This window comes from Takifugu flavidus, chromosome 1, assembly GCF_003711565.1.
Source record: "Takifugu flavidus isolate HTHZ2018 chromosome 1, ASM371156v2, whole genome shotgun sequence".
NCBI lineage: Eukaryota > Metazoa > Chordata > Actinopteri > Tetraodontiformes > Tetraodontidae > Takifugu > Takifugu flavidus.
The window spans coordinates 2,873,221-2,897,920 of NC_079520.1; the positions used below are offsets into that span (position 1 = coordinate 2,873,221).

General features: G+C 51.4%; 3 protein-coding genes across 5 annotated transcripts; 1 reads left to right on the forward strand and 2 right to left on the reverse strand.

The window, feature by feature from the left end:
- Positions 1-258: 258 nt before the first annotated feature.
- On the reverse strand, positions 259-6,953 carry wdr3 (WD repeat domain 3). The gene is given in 28 exon segments (XM_057038911.1): positions 259-522; positions 592-685; positions 758-886; positions 973-1,016; positions 1,094-1,144; positions 1,246-1,338; positions 1,466-1,531; positions 1,602-1,652; positions 1,721-1,855; positions 2,125-2,236; positions 2,304-2,404; positions 2,840-2,896; positions 2,983-3,121; positions 3,267-3,349; positions 3,428-3,529; positions 3,601-3,694; positions 3,767-3,997; positions 4,069-4,173; positions 4,337-4,437; positions 4,550-4,651; positions 4,889-4,993; positions 5,083-5,141; positions 5,144-5,177; positions 5,255-5,333; positions 5,416-5,534; positions 5,624-5,833; positions 5,910-6,105; positions 6,795-6,953. Coding segments are annotated over 27 exon segments (2,826 nt in total). The 5' UTR covers positions 6,084-6,105; positions 6,795-6,953; the 3' UTR covers positions 259-366.
- A 719-nt stretch (positions 6,954-7,672) lies between these two features.
- gdap2 (ganglioside induced differentiation associated protein 2) lies at positions 7,673-15,231 on the forward strand. 3 transcript variants are annotated; one of them, XM_057038923.1, is made up of 14 exons: positions 7,673-7,891; positions 8,423-8,616; positions 9,474-9,613; positions 9,721-9,874; positions 10,111-10,199; positions 10,347-10,423; positions 10,514-10,673; positions 11,244-11,394; positions 11,499-11,575; positions 11,800-11,876; positions 11,959-12,098; positions 13,727-13,781; positions 13,892-14,035; positions 14,282-15,231. In XM_057038923.1, the coding sequence occupies exons 2-14, from the start codon at positions 8,447-8,449 to the stop codon at positions 14,321-14,323; spliced, it is 1,476 nt and encodes a 491-aa protein (XP_056894903.1). In that variant the 5' UTR covers positions 7,673-7,891; positions 8,423-8,446; the 3' UTR covers positions 14,324-15,231. The 3 variants fall into 3 exon arrangements, with proteins under 3 accessions (XP_056894903.1, XP_056894912.1, XP_056894921.1); XM_057038932.1 differs by having other exon boundaries at positions 7,676-7,891; positions 8,395-8,616; XM_057038941.1 differs by having other exon boundaries at positions 7,676-7,891; positions 8,436-8,616.
- Positions 15,232-17,862: 2,631 nt separating this feature from the next.
- tent5c (terminal nucleotidyltransferase 5C) lies at positions 17,863-23,056 on the reverse strand. Its single transcript, XM_057047998.1, has 2 exons — positions 22,894-23,056; positions 17,863-21,810 (listed from the first exon to the last, which is right to left on the reverse strand). Exons 1-2 carry the CDS (start codon positions 22,918-22,920, stop codon positions 20,641-20,643), a joined length of 1,197 nt encoding a protein of 398 aa, XP_056903978.1. The 5' UTR covers positions 22,921-23,056; the 3' UTR covers positions 17,863-20,640.
- Between the last annotated feature and the right edge of the window lie 1,644 nt (positions 23,057-24,700).

A 24,700-nucleotide genomic window follows, 5' to 3' on the forward strand; every position in this document is an offset into this window, starting at 1 on the left:
GCAGCTCAGGTGATTGAGAGGATACCTGAACCCCCCCCCCCCCCCCCCCCCCCCACGTAAAACATACCGACCACACGTACGAGCAGAACTGGACGATAAATTCAGCCGGGTAACGAGACCAGAGGAGCTGCGCGTTCGCGGGTCCACCCAGGTGGTCTGGAGCTCCGGTAACAACCACCTGTGCCCCCCACCCCCCCGGCCCTGACCCCCTAAATCATTAACGGGTCTCGGTGTGTTGGGACGATGGAGGAGCTCAGGCTGTTTCTCTCCAGGTTTATTTCAGCAGACGGGACTGCTGCGTACACAGATCGGACTCAGAACCTACAAAAACGAGTGAACTCGGGGCCCAAAAACGTCCGCAGCCACTCAAGCGATGGTCAGCACGACCCGCTCCCTCTTCGTCCTCCTCCTCTTCCTCTCCTTCAGTTTCCCCGTGGCCTCCGCGAAGAACGTGACCTCCTCTCTGCTCTCGATCTCCCGCTGGAGGAACTGCAGCGCCGCGCTGTTGAAGCCCATCACGTCCTAGCGGGAAGCGGAGGAGGCGATGAGGAGGAGCCACGAAGAGGAGGAAGTGATGTCACCGATACTCACTCTGATCTGGCGCACTTGGGCCACGGTGTTGGTGCGCAGCTGGTCCATGACCGTCAGCAGCATCTGGTTACTGGAGATCTGACCAAAATGGATCCTGGAAGGAGCCCAAGTCCCCGTTAAAGGGTGAACCGCCTTGACGGAGCTTGGCGGGCACGGCGCCACCTACCTGAGGAGGAAGAACAGGCAGCGGCAGACCAGCTCCACCTCCAGGCCCTGCTGGATGTAGCCGTTGAAGAGCTTCAGCAGCTCGGGGACGTAGGAGAACGGGAGGACCAGCAGGGAGACCTCCAGCTCGCTGACGGAGACACACAGATGTTAACACACACACACACACACACACACACACCAGGATGAGCGTCTGAGCGCAGGTGAAGGTCTTACCTGGATCTGACCTTCCTGATGACGTCCAGAACGTAGCGCGACGGCTGCAACAAAAACAGGTTACAACTGTCAGAGGTGCTGATTGAGACGGAGGTTTTTTGAGGTGAGCTTCTCGTCTTACGCTGATGTTTCCAAAGGCTACGAGGATCGGGTTGGGATTGGGCGGCGGAAGCTGCGGAAACAGAATGTCTTTTAGAACTGGGAAGAGGATTCTGCTCATTTGGCCCCACAGTCAGACACCAAAGCATCAGGACTTGGCTTCTGGGTCGCTACCTGTTTGCCTGCAGCCTCGCAGACGTACTTGTGTTCTTCCATCTTCCTGTTTTCGTCCTTGAACAGCTCCAGAGCCTCCATGATTCTCTCCGCCTGCACAGAAAAAGCGCATGGTCAGCAAAAAGGGACCTGAACTCTAAAGGTTCACCCCCCCTAACGAAGCTAATTTGGCTTCCTGTGCATCCAAACGCCATCAGGCGATCCAGCACTCTGGACTCACAGCTTTGACCGTCTCGATGGTCTTCTTGCCGGCTGGGGCAGCTTCTCCTGGAGCCTCTCCGGGTACCTACGGACAGAAACCGATGTGTCAGAGATCAGCCTGACGTACGCGAGCGGTCGGACCTCTGAGTGCTCACCACTGGGATGTCGCCTTTGGACATGCTCTCCTCAAACTCCGCCTCTCGCTCCTGACAGGAAGGAAGAACAGTCAGTAGGAGCAGGAAGCTGCGAGCTGCCCCGGACCCGCCCTCCTCACCATCTCTCGCTCCTCCTCCAGGATGACGGGCTCCCTGGTTCTCTCCCACAGGCGCAGCGACTTGTCGTGAGACGCCGACACCAGGTGGTCGCCGCTGGGGCTGACGGCCAGACACCAAACCTCCCGATGATGACCCTGAGAGGACGATTTAGCCTCGTTAGCGAGGGGCGAGGGGGAAAAAACTAGTTTCTCCCTGGATTTTCATTTATTTATTTTTTAAATCTCCTGTTTCATCGTGTGGATCTTTCAACTCTAATCTAAGTTTCAACTCTAACTTTGTCTTGATGTCGCCAAACTTCCTGCTTTGGCAGAAAATGCTTCTAATTAAGGCCGCAGCATAAATGTGCCGAGTATTTCACTAAGCTCCTTGACCCCAAATATGAGCGAGCGAGGCAGGACGTCACCTCCAGCGTCTGGATGTGCTCAAACTTGTCGGCGTCCCACTGTTTGATCTTCTTGTCCTTCCCGGCCGTGAAGAACAGATGAGTCTTGGGGAGGAACTGGAGGAACATGACACTGCAGGGAGAGAGCGGTGAGGTCAGAGCTGGAGGCTCGGAGGCTGCGCTTCCGTGTTGGGAGTCACCTGTCGTCGTGAGCGAACATGGAGCGGTGACAGTCGCCGAAGTCCAAACCCCAGATCTTCACGTTTCTGTCAGCAGAGCCGGTGGCGATTAGCGTGCTGTCCTGGTCGACACAAGAGGAGGCCAGACGCAGCGACGTTGGTCATTTCTTTACATTTTCATTGAAAAGGCCACAGCAGCTGGGATCACATCAATTACTGAAAGTCTCTGATCAAAACTGAGAGATGATGAAAACTGATGGTCCAGAAGCTCTAAAATATGACCCTCATCAGTTCCAGCTGCTTCTATTTTAGTTTGTGTTCTGATTATGGACCCTAAAGAGTCATTTTCTGGGCCAAGAGAATATTCTAGAGGCTAGAATTCTTTTACATTATCAATCAAATTAAATATGGTTGTGAAGCAGCTGCATCCTAAAGCTCCTTCACGTCACTTCCGACGCCTTCCGGTCGTTGTGACTCTGGCCACCAGGTGGCAGCAGAGCAGGACGTTTGTAAAGCCATAAATCGTTTCTGAATTATTTGTGTCTCTGATTACTTACATGACAGATGTCCAGACAAAGGACGGGCAGCTTGTGTCCATACAGAGACAAGAAGAACTGGAGCAGAGAGGAGAATTTGGTTCAGACGTAAATGTGAGAGCGTGCGGCTGGATCAGGTTATGGATCAGGTTATGGATCGTTACCTTCAGCGTGTCTGTGTAGAAGAGTTTGACGGTGCAGTCCAACAGAGAGACAGCCAAAAGTCTGTGGTCGGGGGAGAATTTCACACACAGGACGTCTTCTTCCAGCTGAAGAGTGCGCTTGTGTTTCACCGTCAGACGCCTGTGTGACAAAGCATCAAGTGCTGCTTCAGCTGAATTCAGTCTGACAGGATACAATTTCACGAACGGGCCAGATCTGGCTTCTACAGACAAGTGATTGGGTTTAATGTATACGGATGTTCACTTTAAGAGGCAATCAGACTTACTTATGGCTCATCTCTCCATCCTTTATCAGCTCAAACTCCCAGAACTTCACCGTCTTGTCCGCACTTCCTGTTACAAGCCCCCTCTACGGAAAATTATTTTGAAATCCCGTCAGAGTAGATGTAGCGTAGACTCTCTGAACGCTGCAGGAGGTCAGAAGTACCTGGTCAGGGGCGAGGCACAGCGACCACAGGGCGCCGTCGTGAGCGTCCACGGTCTCCAAGAGGCTTCCTGAGGCCAGCTCGAAGATCTGCAGCTTCCCGCTCTGAGGAGAGAAACGCTCAGCGTGCAGCCTGACGGAGAACTCGCGGGACGAAGCGGCGCGGGTTCGCTAACCTTTGTTCCGAGGATGATCTGTCTGTCTCCAGGCACGAAGAGCGAGCAGAGTGCGTATTCGCACGCCATGGTACGGATCACCTGCAGCGTCGCCCTGTAACCGGAGGAGATCCGCCCGTCAGACCACCGCCGCCGTGAGGGCAACGCTCCCGCCGAGGAGCCTCACCTGTTCCAGACTTTGATGGTGTCTCCGGAGGCGGACAGGACGGCCAGGTTGTCCGAGCTGAAGGCCAGCGTCCGCACATCCGTCCGATGGCCGCCGAGCGTCAAGCGGGCCGTCTTGTTGCTGGTGGGCGTCGTGCTGGCGGCCTTCAGGCTGTAGGTCTCGATGGTGTTGTTCTGCAGCAGCAGCGCCACCTTCAGCTCGCCGCCAGGACACGACAGGCACTCCGCCCATCTGAGAGGGGGGAGCAGAGGGACTTTTGACTCAGTCCCAGAAATAGACGCCTGGTTCGGCGTCAGACTGACCTGATCTTCGCGGAGGCCTTGATGTGGGTCAATCTGGTGATCTCGTCCTTCAGCGTCCTCTTCACCGTCAACTCTCCTGCGTCCTCGCCCGTTTCTTCCTGAGCTCTACAGCAGGGGGCAGCAGAACCTTCAGCACACTGTCCCCCCCCCCACTGTGGACTGGCTACAGCTTTGAGTACTAAACAACACTAAACCTTCTAGATTGATCAACTTGTCTTTGGTTCATAAATCTTCACCATCATCATCATTTTTACACCCCTGAACCTACCGGGCCGCCTTCTTTCGGGCTCTCTTCTCCTTCTTTTTCATTTTCTGCTGCACTTCTGCTTCTGGCAGCACTCTGAAGACCTCCAGGATGGAATCGTTCCCCTGATGACACGAAAACCTGATGATTTTTCTCAGGCGTGACTCGGGTGCGTGTCACCGTTTCTGATGGCCGAGTTGCGTTTCCTGAACTGGAAAATACGTCGGCGTCACTCACGTGACAGGCGATGACGCCGGTCCTGGCGTCCGCGGCGAGCGAGACGACTCGGTCTCTGGCCTCTCTCAGGATGGAGCCGACCTTCTTACAACTCAGGATGCGCTGAAAGAAGGAAAAAGACAGAAGACAAGAAAAGATTGATGTTGGTGGAAACACCCCCCCTCAACTGAGCGTGGTCCTGCTGGAGGTTTCTTCCTGTTAAAGGGCAGTTTTCCTTTCCACTGTCTGGCCTTGTTGAGTGGAACCTTTGTGTAAAAACATTCCCAGCAGCCCAGATTGATCTTCCTTGAAGTCCCCTTGTGCTTCATACACCATTAACCAAATATTGGTCGCCTGTACCTCTTCGGGACCTTCATCAGCTTCACCTTCCTGGTCGCCTTCGTCTTCATCTTCCACCAGCTCAATTTTCCCCCTTTTCTCCTCCGGCTCCCCCTCGGCTTTCACCTGAGCAGGAGGCAACGAGACGGGAAGAAAGAGCGACAAACGGAATGTTTAAAACACCATAAATCGCGGTTCATGTTGTTCACGCTCACCTCCTGCAGGTAGGTGATGTCCCAGGCTCGGAGTTCGCTGTCTGCCGAGCCGGTCAACAGCGGCTCTCCCGGTCCAGCAGCACCATCCCCCACACCTGCCACACACAGAGGACACCCCCGTCTCACAGACACCCACACAGGAAGGTGCCACTAAATGTCTCCAGAACTGCACCTCGCTACGATGTCCCACTATGGTCTTGAAGCAGTGCTGTGTGTCCAGGTCCCACCACTTCACAAAACTGTCCTTGGAGCTGTGGACAAGACAGAACCCCGCTGCTACAACCCAGCTGACAGCTTCTGAACAAGGGAGGTATGAGTTTGAAGACCAGTTACCTCGTGACCAGGAGGTTCTTGTCTTTGAGGAACAGGGCCTGTGTGATGAGGCCTTTGTGGCCTCTCAGCCTGTACAGTCCACATTCGTTGATGATGTCCCACACGATAACGTCGGTGTCCTAAAACGTAGACGTAGATTTTCATATGAATGCGATCAAATCTGTCACAAAAAAAACCAAGTGAAAACCCGGAAATCTTCCCGACTCACCTTGGAGCCTGTGACCAGCCGAGCGCCAAGCTCATCGTAGCATATGATGCTGACGGCAGACTTGTGGCCATTGAAGGAAACGTTGCTCTCGCCGTTCAAGAGGCTGAATATCCGCACCGCGCCGTCCTCGTAACCTACCGCAATACTGACGCCATCGGGTGAGGGTCGGAGAAAGGTCACCTCGTGTTTCTGACCCTCCAGGATCATCACCTACACATGGGTGAGGAAGGTTAGTTAACATCTGAAAAGGTGACTGATGATGTGACCACAAAGCTTGTAATCTAACCTTCTCTCCCTTTCGCACGTCCCAGATAAACACGTGTTCACACGCCGCCGCAGCAATGTAGCGACCCTTCTCTCCCCCCCGCAGGGTCACGTAGGCAATGTTGGCCTTTTGGCTACCGATGACTCCAAACACCGCGCTGGCAACATAGCGCAGGTACTGCTTGGTCAACCCCATGACCAGCAGGTTGTGATGAATTCTGTTTCAAAAGAACAAATTGGAGACAGTAAAGCTTATTTTAACAGGAATGACACCACTGTTAATGTTGGACCCAAACTGCGTGTAGTAATTACAGAGCAAATAACCAGTTGGTGGTATTTTTCCATAAGTATACTGTTAACACTAACGTGGTGTTATTAACTTTATTTCATGTTATTCTGAGTCATACATTTCAACTGTTGATGATTTTTAGCTTCAGTTTTGCTGTAGCATGTACAGATTCACAACACACAAGCTGGCTCTACTTCCGTTTCACCTCTAAGATTAACTTTACTACAAGAGAATTAACAGTGTCAATGAATTCTAATTACAACATGTAATGAGCCGTAATGCACTTTTACTTGCATTTTTTAGCACGGTGTAGCACATTTTGTGATGTGGGGAAATGGTACGTTTGTTTTGTTTACAGGCATTGCCCAAATAGTCAGCTATAGTTACAGGCCTCTCAATACTCCGTAAGCTCCGTCCGGCCAGTAGCGACTGCACAACGAAACAAACATACCCGGTCAAGACGTTTCAATCTATGAACCCACGTGGGGACGTTTGTGAAAGAACGCAGCTTTTAACAACATTTCTGATGGAGATTCGTATCTGTGCATGTTGTACAGCAAATCTACAACGATTCTGCTAGCTGGACATTTGATGAATTAGCTCTAGTCGTCTCCTTACCTCTGAAATGCGGCTCTTAGCTAACGCTTGTGTTGTGCTAGGTACTACACTTATCAGACTATATCAATCGATCACTCGTCGATACATACAGGAAAATAAATAAAACATGTACTCGAACATTCATAGTTCCTACAATAATATTCGTCATGTTGTGATGTGTAAGTATCCAAAAATGGCGTTCAAATAGCGTTTTGTTGCGAAATCAATTACGTCTCATCGAACGCTTTTGTAATCGTTTGCTTTTGCCTGTCGGCGGAAGGTTGTTGTGCAACTACGTTCCTTTATTTAATTCTGTCAGATTTTAGATTTGTTGTCGGTGTTAGCTCTAAATATCGAGTGCTATGTGTAACTGCTACTTTATCAGCGGTCAGAGTTTGTTCTGAACCACTGATGTGGCAGTTTTGGAAAGTGCAGTGACTTAATGAACCATAGCGGAAGTAGATCCTTAGTCAGCTGATGAGGAATTCAAGTTTGGGAACATAACCGGATATGCCCGATGTTACATATACAAAATAAGATACCATTATAAATATGCTGTCATGTCGACGTCATTCCAATTTTAAGCGCCTAGACAACCGCTGATATCAAACGTAATGATTGGTCAAATGAGGCTTTATTGTAGACACTATTGTAGAAGTACATAAAATATCAGTAACCATCGTTACATGTATGTTCATTCGTTTGGGCTTCACAAGTCGAACAATAAATTTAAATGTATTATTTTTCTAATGCGAGTGGGTCAATAATGATTCAAATTATTATAGATGATAAACAATTTTTTTTTAAAAAAAAGGGAAAAAAAAGAAAACCGGGATTTGACAGTGTGGGTTTTTTTGTCACGTAATTGGAATTATACTTTGAAATTCTTAGGCGGAAGTTGCTGCTCCCGTTTGTCAGCCTTGACACTTCAGGCACCTAGCATACTGGCTAAAACCTGTGTAACTTCATTTCATTATCCGCTCTTTGCTTTATTTTGAGGACACAAAAGAACGACATTTATCTCCCAATGTTTGGGCCTGTCCTGCCAGGGTTAATTAATCGTCGTTAGTCTTCTTTGCTGAAGATTACCTCTGGCTGGAGGAAACTGAAGCTGCTTGGTGAGGAAATGCTGATTTCTGCTTAGCAGCTGCAGACTGGCCAAAGTGCATTTTCTTTTGATTTATAAGGTTTCTCCTGGGAAACATTTCTATACATTTCTTTAGGAAGGTATGAGCCGAATCATGACGAGCGGGTGTTTTGGTCATATTTACAACTACAACGGACTCATTACTCTAATTGGTTATAATTAATGTTATAAACTGCAGCTGTTTGTGGCGATTTAACAAGATCACTGTATAAACCACAGTTATTTTGGTTTTCATGCTTTTTTCCGTGAACATTTTTCTATAAAATCCCCAAATATCTGTTAACAACGGTCGAAAAAGGAAACTATATGAAAGGAAATAATAATCATAATAATAATCTGCAGACCAGTGTTCTAGTTTATGTTTGGAACTATCACTTGTGAATTAAAATATCCATTTTTTACTGCTCCATACAAATACTTTCTTACTGTGAGTTTATCAACGAGGATTTGTGGCATTAAGTTTTAAATCTATAGATTTCTCTCCCTGTGCCTGTGCGTCCAGGGTCGCTCTGCAGTGTCGGGGGGGATGGATCCTCTGGGTGCTCGCTCCCAGTTCGTGGACATCCAGACTCTCCCCACGTGGCCTCAGCAGCTGGAGGAGGATGGCGAGGCCACCTCCCTGGAGCAGGGCGACGGCCTGGACGTCCCCTCTCCCTTCCCCTTCAGGCCAGACATCAACTCAAAGATCATCCTCTTGTGAGTCCCACACTTGGCTCTTCACACCACAGCTGCTGCTGGCTGATGTTTGTGGATGTTCTGGGTCTTTATTTATTAAATCCCAAGGGTTTTGGGGGTTGTTTTGTTCAGGAAATCCTGACTTCTCTCCCGTTCATATTTAATTTATGGGTGAAATTTTAGATTTGTGGGTTTAAACTGGATCGTTTGACGCCACAGCTTCGTCCTCTGTATGGGTGTGAATGTGGTTGGGGTTGGTTCACTTTCAGAGGGTTGGCATTTTTAAACTGTTGGAGGTTTTAGCAGCTGTGCGTGTGTGTGTGTGTGTGTGTGCGTGTATGCGTGTGTGCGTGTGTCATGAAGGCTTCCTAGAACATTTCGGAGTCCAAAGCGGATCTTAAATCCTCTTTGTGGAGAAACACATGACCATTTACATCTCTTTATAAAAGCAGCCTTGTTGTAATTACGCTGCCATCATTTTGCCTTCAGGGCACACGTGCACGTGCACACGCACGCATTCCTGATGCACCAACATGGCCAAAGTCCTAGGAGAAAATGGCCTTCACACGTGGGAAACGTTTAACTGTATGTGTGTGTGTTAAATCTGTGTATGTGTGTTTCCACTCCTCCTCGCTCCTGGAGGCTAATCTTGTCATGTGACCAGCTTCTCAAACATTGTTCCTGGTTTCTTTAAAGCCTCCGTAAGAGACAGAGAATCTGTTTATGTTTGGGTGAGTGGTGTTTGCCAGGACGCTGCGGTTAAAAGGTGACCTGATCCTGTGTAAAGACGTGGTAGTTCTGTCTGCGGTGGACTTGCAGCGCGTTCGCTTCCTCTCCACTCTAATAAATGAGCGCTCGCCTCTTTTTTTTCACGACAGCAAAGGCGACGTCGCCCTGCTGAACTGCACCTCCATCGTGAACACCAGCAGTGAGTCGCTCAACGACAAGAACCCGGTTTCTGACAGCATCCACCAGCTGGCGGGTCCAGAACTGAGAGACGAGCTGCTCAAACTCAAAGGTAGAAAAAGACCCAGGAAACACACGCGGCAGTGTCATACCAGGAGTGGCCACTGGGGGCAGCATTACCGCAGAACACCAGTGATCACCTGGGGTGTGTGCGTGCAGGATGCCGGACAGGAGAGGCCAAGCTGACCAAAGGTTTTGGGCTGGCAGCGAGGTTCATCATCCACACCGTGGGGCCAAAATTCAAGACCAAGTACAGAACGGCGGCGGAGAGCTCGCTGTACAGCTGCTACAGGAACATCATGCAGCTGGTTGTGTAAGTGCCGGGTCAGCTGGACTTAAACCAGGCGGAACTTTAGAAACGGGAAATGACGTTTCCCCCCTCGCACCCTTCCTCCTCCCTCTGCTGGCTGATTTCACAGCCTGTTCCAACCCGACGGCGTCCGTATTTGTCGTATCTGGGCCGTTTCTGACCTCAGAGGTGTTTAGTGAGGAGTGTGTAGAGCACGTGAGGCTGACATGAGTTCATATTGGTGGGTTGTCCCTCCCCAGGGAGCAGTCCATGGCGTCTGTCGGCCTGTGCGTAGTGACCACCAGCAAAAGAGGGTACCCGCTGGAGGACTCCACACACATGGCCCTCAGTGAGTCCCACACACTTCGGTTCGGGTCAACTTCCACCCAATAATCCCTCGCTTCTGCTTTTGTCTGGGGTTTTTCTGATGTCACTTCCTGAACTAGCCCGATGGCCCCTTTGTTCCTGTTAACCTGTATGTGTGTGTGGTTTTCAGGGACGGTGCGCAGGTTCTTGGAGAAACATGGGAACAGCATCGAGGCCGTGGTGTTCGCCGCGTCAGACACAGAAGAGGTTCATATCAGCGCCCCCCCCCCCCCCCCCCATGCTGCCCATGTCCCAGCGATTCCATTTAACCCAGGTGTGCACGTGCTTCCCCTCCAGCCCGTCTATAAGAAGCTGCTGCCTCTGTACTTCCCTCGCTCCGAGGAAGAGGAGCGGGCCTGCAGACCTCTGATCCCAGCTGACATCGGCAACTCGGAGGGCGAACCCATCGTCCCAGAGAGGCAGATCCGCATCTCGGAGAAACCGGGCGTCCTGGAAGGTGAGAAGCCACATCTGGGTCCGTGCGAGCGCCGCCGCCATCGGAGGCGGCAGCTGCTCCGCGTTCTAACGATCTGCTTCATCACGTGGGACATAAAAACACTGATAGAAATAAATGGAAGACAAACTGGAGGCTTCCCAGTCAAAGTAGCACGTGGCCCTGAACGCATCACATGTTTGTGTTAATGCTCTGATTTCCCAGAATCCTTTGAGAGCGTAGCGGCGTCGTGGTCGTTCTCTGCCTGAAAACATTTCCAGGAACTGAGAGTCTATTTTCAGCAGCACTGAAGCTTCTCTGGAGATTCGGAGCTCCAGAGAAACGGCGTCGAACAAATTTCCCGTATTTTACGGGTCGAACGTGGCCAAGAAGCACAGAAGGGCTCATTTATTTGGATTTCACGTGTTCTGGAACGTGGAGCCCGCTTCAAAAGGGGGCTGGGATGTGGCTCCAGGGTGCAGCCCAAGATCAACAGCACCAGCACGTCTGGATGCACATGAGATGCGCGGCCGATGGTTCTGTTCTGGTTCCGTCTGCCAAGGTGATCACGCTTCGCTCTGTGTTGTGATGCAGACGCCTCCGAGGAGGAGAACCTGGAGTCCGACCTGGGCCAGGTGGGGACCCACGCCTTCGCCCGCATGGAGGGCGACGTGGACAAGCAGAGGAAGCAGATCCTGCAGGGCCAGATGTCCGAGGCAACCGTGCAGAAGCAGCATCAGAGAAAGTACCCCTCATCTTCATCATCTTCATCATCATCATCATCATCGCAGCATTTCCAACATGGAGGCTTCTGCAACGTTCTCTCTTCTTCTCTGATCTGTCCCACAGCTACAGTCGCTGGCTGTGTCGAGCGCGAGCAGAGGATCTGTCGGACATCGCCGCGCTCAAAGCTTTGTATCAAACTGGTACGTGCGCGCGCTCTCGCGGGGTGCGTCATCTGACGGCATTTCTTCCGTTCGCCGCTAGGTGGCAGCGTCGCCCCGCTGGATCCATGCTCTAGTTTTGTGTGTTTGAACTCGGTTTGGATGATATACGTCAGGTTTAAGCCAAGAATCGGTGTTTATCCGTCGGTGTCGGGGATTTAACAGGTAAAACCGGCGTGTTTTAAGTTTGCGTTACGTGTCTGCAGGCGTGGACATGTGTGGGAGGACGGTGATGGTGGTGGTCGGGCGAAACATCCCAGTCACTCTCCTGGACCTTGAAAAGGTAACCTGCGAACGGCCCATTTGAGAAGCTGCGGGTTTTATTGGCCTGTTGTAACGGGGCGGTGTGACGTTGGCCCACGCAGGCGCTGCTCTACTTCATCCACGTGATGGACCACATCACGGCGAAGGAGTACGTGATGGTTTACTTCCACACCCTGACCGCCGAGCACAACCACCTGGACTCCGAGTTCCTGAAAAACCTGCACGACATCGTCGATTACAAGTCAGTCCGACTTCTCGCGGCGACACTAACTCTTCGTGCTATGCTAACATCTGGGGTGCTTTGATCCAGAAGGAAATTCCTTTGAAGTGACGCTAAACGGATTAGACGATAGCTCAGTCTGACTGTTCCTGATGATGGATCAACCACCAACTTTAGCGGTTTTTCACCTTGCTCTGACCTCCTGCTGGCGCTGCGGCGCCGTTCTGACGTCTGCAGCGGCGTTCTTCACGCTCCGGCGCCGCTGGCCCGGGTGGCCTGCGTTGAGTTTTGGAAGAGCGTAAGAGCCGTTCAGCGTTCTTGTTTCACTGTTGGTTTTGGAGCGGCGAGTTGCCGTATTAGGAACAGAACGCTAAACTTGGAGTGTGTTCTGGTGCTGACGGACTCGATTGAAAGGTTTGGCAGCAGCGTCCTGGTCAGAACCGGCCGAGAACATTGTCTTGGCTTCATTAATTGTTGCCTATTCCATCTAATTGTCCACTAACGAAGCTGTGAAGTACAGCGGCATCCCATTTAATCAGGGTCGGACGTAGAACCAGAACCTGCTCACGTCGGCCTTTCTGACCCATCCGGTGGAGCCACACAGAGGACGTTGGGTCCAAACCTCCCGACCCACCAACCGACCTCTGAGCTTTGATCAGACAGAATGTCCTCACTTTGATAGTTCATCCTTTCGATCTTCATGGCTGTGGCTCAGAGGGACCTTCAGCCCTCTTCCTCCTCGTCTTCCTCTCTTCAACACTCATAGAAGCTGGCGATCCTCCTGGAGACCATCTGGGTTTGCTCACCGACCCAGAACCTTCAGTCCTCTTTGGGTCCGCGAGCTTTAGTCCCCACGGTTTTGACTTTGATCCGTCCGTCTTCGCGCTGCCAGATCTTCAGCCAGATCTCAGATGTTTTCCCTGGTCCCACATCAATTTGACGGAACCGCCGGCCCTGCTCCAGGCTCGGTTCGTTTCCTGGAAGCCAGACGCCCCCTCTGAGGTTTCCAAAAGCATCTGGCAAAGGAGGAAGACGTTGACTAGTTTGTCCAGAAGCCCGACGGTCCCGAGACGTTCCCCATTAGCTCGGTAGCCTCAGGCTCCAGCGCTGGCCCGGATCAGCACCATCATCCTCCCGCGTCCTCAGACTGGATCAGGCCGCAACAGAAACGGGAAACGTCTGCAGGCTTCCGCCACCACTCAGAGGTCGGAAGGTCTTTGACATCAGGAGGACCGAGATCTCGTCGGCGTCTGAGGATTCCGACAGTTTAGGTGGAGCCTGAACGCCCCGATTAAAGTTAAATGCCTCCAATGAGGTCTGTGGCTTTTGAAGGCTGTTTCTGAGGTTCCGACGTAGCAGGTGAATTATGAGCGCTTATCTGCCGCCGCACCTCCCAGCGCAAACGTCCTCCCTCCCATTAAACGCTGCCCTAAAGAGCCTCATCAGATCACAGCCGCGTCCTTTGATCTCTGCCTTGATCTCGGTGTCGTGTTGTAATCTGTTGTCTTCTTTAAAGTCTTCCCCAACCCAAAGCGATAATTGCATGGTATTTATGCTAAAGATGCAGCATTTGGCTAATGGCGCACGGCGGTTATGCATCCTTGGGTTTGTTGTTGATTTAGCTAACGAGCCGTTATCGCTGTGTTCAGGTTTAAGAAGAATCTAAAGGCCTTTTACTTTGTGCATCCGAACTTTCGCTCCAAGGTGAGACTAAAGCGCCGCCGCTAAGCACCGACACTTTAGCTAATTGGGTCCGCCACGCAGGATAAGGTGTTCCGTCCTCAGATGTGTCTCGGTTGTCGTCCTCGTTGAAGGTGTCCACGTGGTTCTTCACCACCTTCAGCGTGTCGGGGATGAAGGAGAAGGTCCACTACCTGGACAGCCTGCAGCAGCTCTTCACCTGCATCAGGCCGGAGCAGATCGACATCCCTCCGTTTGTGCTGGAGTACGACGCCCGAGTAAGTGGTTAAACCTGGGGGGGGGATGTGGGTGGGTGGGGGGGGGGGGGGCGTGCGTCACAGCCTCCAGCTGTTGTGTTTTAATGGAAACCTGATCGGAGCTGTCGCGTGTAGGTTCTAAAGCGTTCTCACCTGCCTGTGAGGGTCAGGAAAGGACCAGTTAGCCTGTAGAACGTTTGATACAGCAGCAGTACCGCCCCCCCCCCCCGCCCCATTCTGACCTCTACGACTCTGACTCTCCTCCAGGTGAACGGGCCGTACCGACCCCCCGACTCCTCCAGTCTGTGAGGGGACGACGCCGGGACCTCTGACCCTCCCCGTCAGAACAAGAACCAACGCTGGAGCCCCCCCTCCCTCGGGAGCTAACCCGCGTTTGGCTGCGCGCGGCCTGGGCGGCGCCGTTATCACCGGCCCCAGACTGATCCTGGATCTGGGTTTGTCGGACACCACCCTGGACGTGAAGCCTCGTCCTCACCTCCCCCCTTCCTCACTGTGGACTTGTTCGAGAGACTTTGGGAGACTTTCAAAATAAAAGTCAGCGCTGGAACTTGTCACATGGTCTGGTCCACCCTCTGGACCCCCCCCCCCCCACATGTCACTTTAGAACCATGCACATCAAAGACAAATGAACTATAGATTTAAACAGCAGAAATGCCACCTGCACAGGTTCTCCCAGTACAAATTCATCCAGGCAGAACCCAGCTAGAGATGGACCAACACCAGAACCAGAACCAGAACCGGACCAGAGTCCGGACACGGAAACGCAAACTCCAACATTCCACCCTGACCCACGCCGGCGTGCGTGTGGAGAACGTGGCTGCTCGTCCAGAGTTCCAGTGGCTCCGTGACCTTTGACCTGGGGGTTGAAACCCCTTTGATTGGGGGAATCAACCTTTTTCTGTCTGCAGTTGCTTCAATCTGCCGACCGCGATTTCTTTCGCAAAACATGATGGGAGTCTGGGACCTGGGAGGATTCCACGAGGTTTAAAGCCGAGAATAAACGTGGGAGCGGATCTTCCGACTGTCGGGATGTTTTCGGGGGGGGGGGGTTTATAAACTGAAATAAACTCTTGGCTGTCAAAGCTGTGATTATGTAGAAATCAGCCACATTCTGAGTCTTTCCTTACGCTGGTCAACACTTGACAGACTTTGATAGTTTTGTTTTTCCAAGCGATTAAAATGATTTTCCTCTCAAATTCTTCTTTTTTCGGACGGAAACGGAAAAAGTGACCTGTGAATGTTAGAAACCTGCGCTAACTTTACGCTCCAGGGCGCCCAAATATTCACACTTTATTGAAAGTTCCTGTTTCTCGAAGCAGGGTTGGATGGAGCGCCACACCTGTGAATGGTGGACGTTGTAGAGTCCCCGAGGCTAATTGGCCCTTTGGAGACCAATAACGCAGAGAAAAGCATTAGCGTAGCATTAGCATAGCCGGATATTTACATGGAAACACGTGGAAGCTGGGAAGTGCTGAAGTGGTTGATGAAGGACCTTCGTCCTCCTCGCAACACCTGCCCACATCCTGCATAAAGCCTCTCACCTAATCTCCTGGTTGGTTCTGGGGGGGGGGGGTTCTGTCTGCTGAGTAGGTGAAAGGAGCGGAGCAGCAAATCCATCTTCCACAGACCTCCCTGTGTGAAAGGTGGAGATTAGCGACTGCAAACACCCACCAGGACGACAGCTGGTCGCCGTGGTGACCGTGAGAAACTTCCAGGTCTTTTACACAGTTCAGGAGATCATTTACAGTTTTGCGTATTTAATTATAAAACCATTGGCAAACCTTTGGATTTGAAGGTGAATTAAGGGGAGAAAATGTGATATTTGGAGGACATTGACCAGGTCATCGGATTAAACTGCAACTGGAGCCGTGCGTGCGTGCGTGCGTGTGTGAGAGAGAGAACTGGATAGACTCCAGTAACAACCCTGGTTAGCAACTAATTAAGGTGCTCATTAACGTAAACGAACCGTTTCAGAGAGACTCTTTAACGGGCAGAAACCCCGAGCAGGACCACGCTGTACGCTACTGTACGTTAATGTACGTTAATTACTCGGTAAAGCGTGACCACGCCGTGCGCGAGCGTGTTGGATCGCCTGAGTCCGAGCTCGGCACGAGCGGGACAGGTGAAGGGGCGTGGCCACGCAGCGACACAGGAGTCCGATCAACTTGCTGTCAAGCACGTGGTTTTTTTGGTTACCGGAAGAAACCAAATTCAGGGTCCTCGGACGCGCTTCCTGCGTGCGTACGTGCGCGTGAGTGTGTTTGCACATGTTTCTGGGAACCAACCCACCGGTGCATGAACGGGTACACGAGAATATACCGGTTCTCTGTTTCAGCCACACATCTCCCTCCCAGGACACGCACGCGCATCACCTGTTTCTCGGGACCAGTGTCTAAACGGTCCACAGCAGGGGCCCGGGGGTGGTGGTGGTGGGGGGGGGGGGGGGGGCGGTTTGCTCAGCTTGTTCACCCTCTGAGTCGCGCGGCCTTTTCTCACGAGCTGCTCAAACTCACACGTTTTTTCACGCCTGTATTTAATAATTAAACACACGCGACGCTTCCCGCCAAAAGCGGAACTTTTCCTGAAAAACCTGCGATCGAACCGACAACCTCAGCGGCCCGGTACCAGGTCCCCGCGGATCCAGAGCCATACTGGATCACGTTAGCGCTGCTCAAAGGTTCATGGACTCAAACGATCCAGTGAGTCATCGCACCCACACCCACGCACAAACACGTGGGCGAGCCGCGCGTTTCTCAGATCACACCTCTACGGCCGGAAGGTTCCGATAACAAGTGGGCTCGACCATAAGACCACAAAAGAACTTAGATGTGAATCTTCAGTAGTCAATTCTCTGGTTGCTATTAGCAACCAGCGACCACGCCCCCGTGCGTGCGACGTTCACGGACTATTGTCTCCGTTTCCAGAAAACACGAGAATCAGTATTTTTCCCAGAAATCCACCGTTCTGCGTTCAGGCCCATCTCTGCTGGCCGTGTGTGTGCGCGCGCGCGCGTGCGTGCGTGTGTAAATAAATCTGACAACTTTCCGGGTAATCAACCATCATATGGGGACACAGAAAAGTCTAATGATTGATTATGAGGTTAAAATAGGTCACGGCTGTAGTGGGTTAGTTCGCAGGAAGCGTGAGCGTGCGCGCGCGCGCGTCAGTCACCTGCGGTGGCGCGGGGTGAGGATGTGCTGGTCGGGGGCTGAGAACCTAGTCAGCTTCTGTGAAAGCGTGGTGCGTTCAAGGACATAACCTGCCAACGTCAGTCAGGATGTCGGGAGTGACAGAAACCGGAAGTTGTAGGTTTTAACCATGAGGCGCGATGGAGAAAGAGCTCGACTTTCCTTCTCCGAGCTCCGATTCTGCAGAAACGTTGCCTCACTTCCTGCCGTGAAGCAAATCTTGGTTTCACAGAGAACCTCAGGGCCAGCAGGGGGGCCCAGGTGCTGCTTTGCAACTCTTAAAACGACCCAAAGGACTTTCGGGTGAGGCGCCGCTCAGACTCCATCGGGAGGTGGCCGCCCCGGATCTGAAGCCTTTAGATGATGAGTGTTGCTCACAGACCCGCTCAGCCCCGAGGATACAGGTTAGTTCCCCTCCAGGAGCCGTTTTCATGGGTTTATGTCCCGTTAAACTGGAGATGCCGTAATCCAGCCGGGTTTTCTGACCTACCCGGTAGAACCAAACCCTTGTCTGCCGGCTGGATCGTGACCCTCGAGGGCTGGATCCAGAAGAACTTGTAGATGCTAATAAAGATTAGCCTCAAACATGCTAGAATTTAGTTTAAAAGCGTACAAAAGCTCCACACACATGGCAAAAGATGCATTTAATAATCTTTATTTCATATTTCCTCGTCAAACATTCTCCCGATGTACGTGTACACGTTTCCATTCAAAGGAAAAACTCAAGTAAGGTAAAAGTGCCGAAAATAAATGAAATAGCATCGCGGTCGTAACCAAACTCATCGTCACAAAGCCGACAAAAGCGCTCTTCCTCTATTCCACAAAAACATATAGTGCCACAAAGTTCATGGGTTTTTTTTCCCCTCACTTATTCGCGGCGACCTCGCACGCACACGTGCGCGCGCACGCCTCCACGTAAACACAAATCTGCTGCGCAACATTCGCAGCTCTTCACATAGAAACCGGACGAGCGCCTCCACGGGGGTCCGAGGCAAGCGGCCCCTCGACGGCTCTGCACCCCCTCCAGGCGACGCTGCGCCGGTACACAAGATACACGAGCTCCAGGACCCAGGAGCTGAGGCTAAGGGGGGGGGGGGGGGCATAACCGTTAACAGGAAGACAGAGGGGGAAGCGGGGGCTACATTCAAGGGTGGGTCCATCATCGAGTTGAGTCAGAGAGAAGCCGCCAGAGGAGACCCGTCCTCTCACGGCTTTACCGGGTTCAGACCTGCGGACTCAGATCAGCTGACTGTCAGGAGGGGAGGGGGGGGGGAGGGGGGGCTCAGACGGCAGGAAGTCACTGCTTGAAATTGAAAACAAAGCCCACCAAAAAAAAAAAAGAAAGGGGGGGGGGGGGGGGGAAACGACATCACAGGAAGTGCTCCTGGGCTGCAACCACACACTTCCCAAATAAGATGTCCCTGAGAACCAGCTCCAGTCCCTCCAGCACCCGGCCACCCCGGCTCACCCCCCCCCCACCCCACAGACCCTCTCTGGGGGCTGGAGGTCCCAGCAGGGCCACCTCCAGCTACTGGGCCTCGGACTGGGAAAGCTGGGCCAGAGCTGTCTGCTCAAGCCACGCTAGGCAGGTTGTTAGCGTTAGCATTCCAAATCAGGCAGAAAAAGTCCTCGACAGAGAGGGAAGCAACGTTAAATTAGACGAGAATAAACTGAAACTTAAATAAAAAGAAAGAAAGCCAAGTTAAAGATAAACAAAATACCCAAAAATTCAAACCAAAACGTCTTTGCTCTTCAACCCAAAAAACGAATATATTCTCCCAAAGGTGTGCTTGGATCACAGACGACAGCTGCTGTGTGACAGGACTGAAGGGGGGGGGAGGGGGGGGGGGGTGAAAGCGGCAAACTCTCCTCCAGGTCGGCGTTAAAAACCCTTAAAAAGCTAAATCACTCTCCAAAAAGGCACACGGAGGCTCCAGTTGCTGGTGCTCAAGTTCTTTGGTCCAGAGCGAAAACAGAGTGTTTTTTTTTTAATTTAAAAAGTGACTTTGGGGGTTCCTGTCGCCAAGCTCGGCAGCTGAGCCAGCAGGAGGTGCCCTGACCTCCAGGGTGTGACCTGCGGGGGTGGGGGGGGGGGGGGGGGGCGACCTTCCTCTAGATAAGAAGCTTCCTGGTTATCTGCTGCAAACAGGAGCTGGTGTGAGGAGAGGAGGAAGGGTTTCCAGAGGGGGCAGCTGCCATTTCAGAGGTTTACAAGTCCCCCCCTCAGACTGGGCGAGGTGGGGGGGTGGGGGGGTCGCGTAGCCAGAGCTCAGTACGAGGAGCCCAGTATAGCCCTGACTGGAAATAGACCGGACCGTCCCGGTTACAACTGGTGCGGAGGTCAGGGAGAGTGGAAACCTGCTGGCTCTGTCCTCCCATGACCACAAAAGGGGCTGGAACAGCCGGAGGACCGAAGCGGGACAGGAAGTGACTCAGCCCCCCCACACATGGAGGGCTGCAGGGGGACACACCCAGCTCTGGGGTCTGGTTCTGAAGGAGGGACCAAGACGAGGGAGGATAATTATAGACGACCTGCAGCTTCAGAGCCTGGATCCATTTCAGGAGCGGCGGCTGAAGGGGAGCGCCCCGGCGTCCCACAACGTGCTGCTCCTTTTAAGGGAGGGGGGGAACCGGCTGGCCCGCCGCCCCGGGACACGCCCCTGCACGGCCCGCAGGAGCAGGTCCGTCCGGAGCCGCTTCACTGGGAAGCGCACGGCTGAGTAAACTGGGAGGGCGGGGAGGGGGGGAGAGCTCGTCTGACATTGAGATTCACAGTGGAAAATAAGACAAATACACAGGTGTTCGGCAATATTTACAGGTCAAAATCCAAACTAATCCAGCCCACTCTTGAGTGACCACCCGCCTTCCCTCCCCAGTGAATTAAACTTAACGGTGCTCAGCTTCTTTTTTTTGGGGGGGGTAGGTCTTCATCTTTTCTCCCCACCTTTATCATATTTTAGTCTTTTTTTCCTGCCTTTGCACTCTTTTTTTCCTCTTTTTAATCATAAAACAAAATCAGGGCTGTAACATTTTCCTCTTCCCCTTCTTCAAACACCCCCCTCCCCTCATTATTTTAACCCTGGATATTAAGGCACTGTACACAACTCCATTCAGAATAAAGTTGAGGAAGAGGAACAACAACAACAGAAAATAATTAATCTACACTTAAAAAGTCGCTTTGTATGAAATGACCCAGACGATTCTGCAGATTAGGAATGAGAGGATTCCAAAAACAAAGCTAAATACTCGTCCACTTAAATACAACTGTGCCTCCGGAGGGTCGAGGCGCTCGTCGCCTCAGTACTTTTTTTTTTTTTTTTTTTAAATTTTGTTTGTTTTGGGAGATTTTTTTTTTTTTTTTCCTTAACTCCGTCTCGTCAGGAGCAGCCCCGCTTCCGCCTCCAGCGCCGCCGTTTGTCAGTTACACGGCAGCCACGTTGGAATGTTCTGGTTGGCCACGTAGTAGTTGCTGAAGTTGTGGTCTCGGACGTACGGCGCCGGCTGGTAGTAGCAGGTGACGCAGGAGGCGTCGGGAATGGCGTTCTGCTCCGCCAGCACCCGGAAGGCCATGAGGGAGATGAGGTGGAGGGTCTGGCGCCGCTCGTGGCCCATGAGGCACACCGTGCTCTCGTTGACCACTCGGCGGAGGATCATGAGGTAGTCGTACTTGCTCTTCTCTTCGCCGATGAAGTGGCTCTGCAGGTAGGCTTCCACCTTGCGCTGCTGCTCGCCGATGTCGGGGAAGTCGATGAAGAAGCGCGAGCACATGTACCGCTCCAGGGCCTTGAACTCCTCCTCGTCGGCGGGTCGAAAGTCTCGCACCAGCAGGTTGCAGTACTTCAGCAGGCCCCCCCCTCGGATCTCTTCGGGTCTCTTGGTGGCGATCAGCTTGTCCCGCAGGTGGCCCAGCGCCATGTCGAAGTCCCCGTACACGCTCTCGCCGCAGACGGCCGGGTGGGAAGCCTGCGTCATGGGCGCCTGCGGCGGCTCGTAGTGGGCCAGCATGGAGTCCAGCACGATCTGAAACGAGTCCACGCTGAACTCGAACTGCCGGCGGATGGAGTCCACGAACTTCAGCTCCACGTTGCGGCCGTTGTTGTTGGAGAGGGAGATGAGACTCCAGCGGTCCTGCTCCGTGTTGACCTTCACCAGCTTCTGCACGTAAACCTCCTTCAGTGTCATGGGCGTGATTTTCTCTTTGTTCACACCTTCGGGCAGAAAGTCCAGCAGAGTGCCCAGCACCACGTCCTTGCTGACCCGGAAAACTTCCTCACACGGCAGGTCCACCCTGAAGATGACGTCCAGGTCCTTGTAGCTCCAGCCAATGTCCTGCACCAGGACGTGGCTGGCTGTGGACCCGTTGAGTCTCACGTCCTTCACTTTGATGCCGCTCAGCTCCAGGCGTGAGCGCACGCGTGCCACAATGTCTTTCAGACGCACCTCCAAGGTGGGGAAGTTCCCCCTTCCGTGGACAGGAACAACCTCGGTCAGGACCTCGTCCAGACGGCTGACCTGCTCCCAGGACAGGGCGCTGACGGAACCGCTCATCGATTCTTCCAAATGATCCATCTTCGGCTGTCTGATTAACTGCGATATCGGGTTGTAAAAAAACAAACAAAAAAAAAGATACGTTGGCAATACGTTCAAAACAACGTAGAAATACAACACACACATTGATTGTAACGCGTTAGGTTAGGTTAGGTTCACCTTTAAAAATACGCAAATGAGGCAAAAACGCACACATTCCGGGTTTCGAAATATGAAAACAAAATTATTCCCGTCTGTTAGCGCCGACATTTCATCTTGAAAGTCTCAATTACGCCACGGTTTTTAGCATAAATGTTGACGGTTCTCGGCTAGCTCTAAGCTGTATTTATGTTTGCGCAAGGTCAACAGCTTCAAACACTGGCAGAAAAGGAGCCCTTACTGGTCTTTGGAGAACATCAACCTGGCTCTGGATCACCTCCAAAACTGGCAAAAACGCACAAATTAGTCGATCCCAGCAGGAATTTAAATCAGAGTAACAATTAAAAATTTACAATTTTGTAAATGTCGAACTGGTCCTGAACCGATTTCAAACTTTACAATCGGAGTTCGGTTTCAGGCGGACTGTCCCTTTAAATGGTCGAGCACCCACTCAGCACGAGCGGGGCAGAAAGCGAGCACGAGACGAGCCGCAGCTCCACGCAGCGCGTGAGGCTTCTAGAACGATTCGCGAGCCTGTTTTATTCCAGAAGGGCTGAGAGACAAACAGCGAGCCGAGTCGCCAGGGACCAGCGTCGAACAAAACGTCCGACATTTAAAGTCACCGTCACGCAAAGTTCACCCGCGATTAACTGCGGTGGTGGAGTTCAGTGGAAGCCAACAAACTCCCGTAAAACTACCAGGAGGCGACTCTCTAAAGGTTAAAGTTGTTAACGTGGTCAGCGCCGCTGCACATTAATGCTAGCACAGGTGAATCACAACGACGACTCCTGTAAAACTAATAACCTGTTAGTTAGTTAGTTAGTTAGTTCGCAGCCTGGTGGGCTGCGATAAACCCCGTTAAACGGGCTGACAGCGCATTTTCAATCATCTAACCAGCTGCAAAGCTTTCGTGGTCTTCACAATCAGCAACTTTTCCCGTGGCGGACACGAACGAAAGGTTGGAAAATATACATTTATACATACATTCACAAATCCGTGCGTTGGAAGCATTCGAGTCAGATGTTAGTTTGAACTTCGTACAGACAGCTCAACATAATCCTCCCGACAGAGACACTCACGCAGCAGCTCCGCAGATATTTCCAACATTCCCCGCACGGAGGACACGCCTGCTTTATAAAGCCGAACTACCACCTCCGGAACCTGATAACCCGCCGTACTAAAATACAGTCCCTCTACGGAGCACTACTTTTTCCAATCTTTTAAATACGATTTCACGGATGCTGAATCCATCATTTACTCACACCAGCGATTTCCTTAATAATTCAGCACCAAGCTACTACTTTTATGATCAGTAGTAGATCGCTTAGTCCGGTGAGTTGGATTGTATCAATGCGCCGAGCTCGGGCTGTGATTGGCCCAGAGGTTTTTGTGTTGCTCGGTAACCGAGCTCGCGGATCCACTGCGTGCTGTGATTCGATTTTATTCATAATTCGGTTTCCCCGATACTGTAAATAAACCGATTTAGGTAGCGGTTTAAAGATATTTTTGTGTAAAGTAATTTAAAAACCCATGTTTGTCTAGAGTCTTGCTCATTTGTCCCACGTCATTCGTCGTAAAAACTCACGTACAGTTAATGTGATCACACTTTTTTGTGGCTGTACAATTTCTTCTGAAAGTCATGGGGAATTTATAGTTATAATAATTCCAAGCTAGTGTTTAATGACAGAACAGAAAACGCCTCAGGTGTCAGAGCAGGGGGCAAAAAAGTCACACTTCCTGTGTAATTCACTCCTTTTCCACCCATCACAGGGATTGTTTCTTGCGTTTCTATTTTGGTGACGTCACACACTGATAAAACCAAAGGTGAATAATGGACAATGATGTCAAGAAACTACATGACACATCTGTCATGTTTTCCCTTTTACAGTACCTATGACTGTTGTTCTTCATTAAAGTGCTTTTTTAAAATTATTTCGAAAAAGGAAGTCCGACAACTATCAAAGAACAGAAGCTAATTAATCATTTTAATTTGGAGGTAAAATTAAAATCATGGGGAAATAGTAGCTGTACTTTATAAAACAGAATGTAACGTTAATAGTAGCTGTACTTTATAAAACAGAATGTAACGTTAATATTAAAAGTGACTTTAATATTAAAGTAGTATTGTTCTGACTTTCAGCTGGAGGTTGTGGTTGCATGTGCGTTGCTGGGCAAACCCCAACAGCGTTTAGGTCACCTAACTCGGAAAACCATTTAGAATCAGGTAGACCAAAGGGGGTTTCCCCGTCTTTCTTCTTCTTTGGTGTCATTCTGACATCAAAGAAAGCAGCTGGTTCCCGAAGATCCGGCTTTATTACAGAAAACACACAGGTCGATATTCCAAAAATGGAAAAAAAAAAATGCTTCCAGTGCGACTTAAGACAGCCAGAACCGAACCCTGTCTGTCTAAAACCCAATTAAGAACCAATAAAGTCGGAACTGTTGCACGTAAAAGAGAAGGGGACTCTGAACCCTCAGTAAATTCACAGGAACCATTAAAAAAAAATCCCAAAACACCTTCAAACTTTAATTAAAACCTGGGTGTTTCTTTGCTCCCAGCGCCTCATTTCCCCTGCTTTTATTTGGTGAGAGGAATTTATAAGGATGACCAACACCCAGCAGGTCTAGAAGCCCTGCGTGTAATCAAGGCTCTGAAGTTTGACAGAGGGAAGAAGGTCTCAGCGGTTTGCTGAGCTCTAGCGCAGCACAGTGAGCAGACGTGACAATTTCAGCCAAATTAGAGACGCGTCCTGCTTTTCCTCTGCTATAATGTCGCCACGCAGGTAAAATG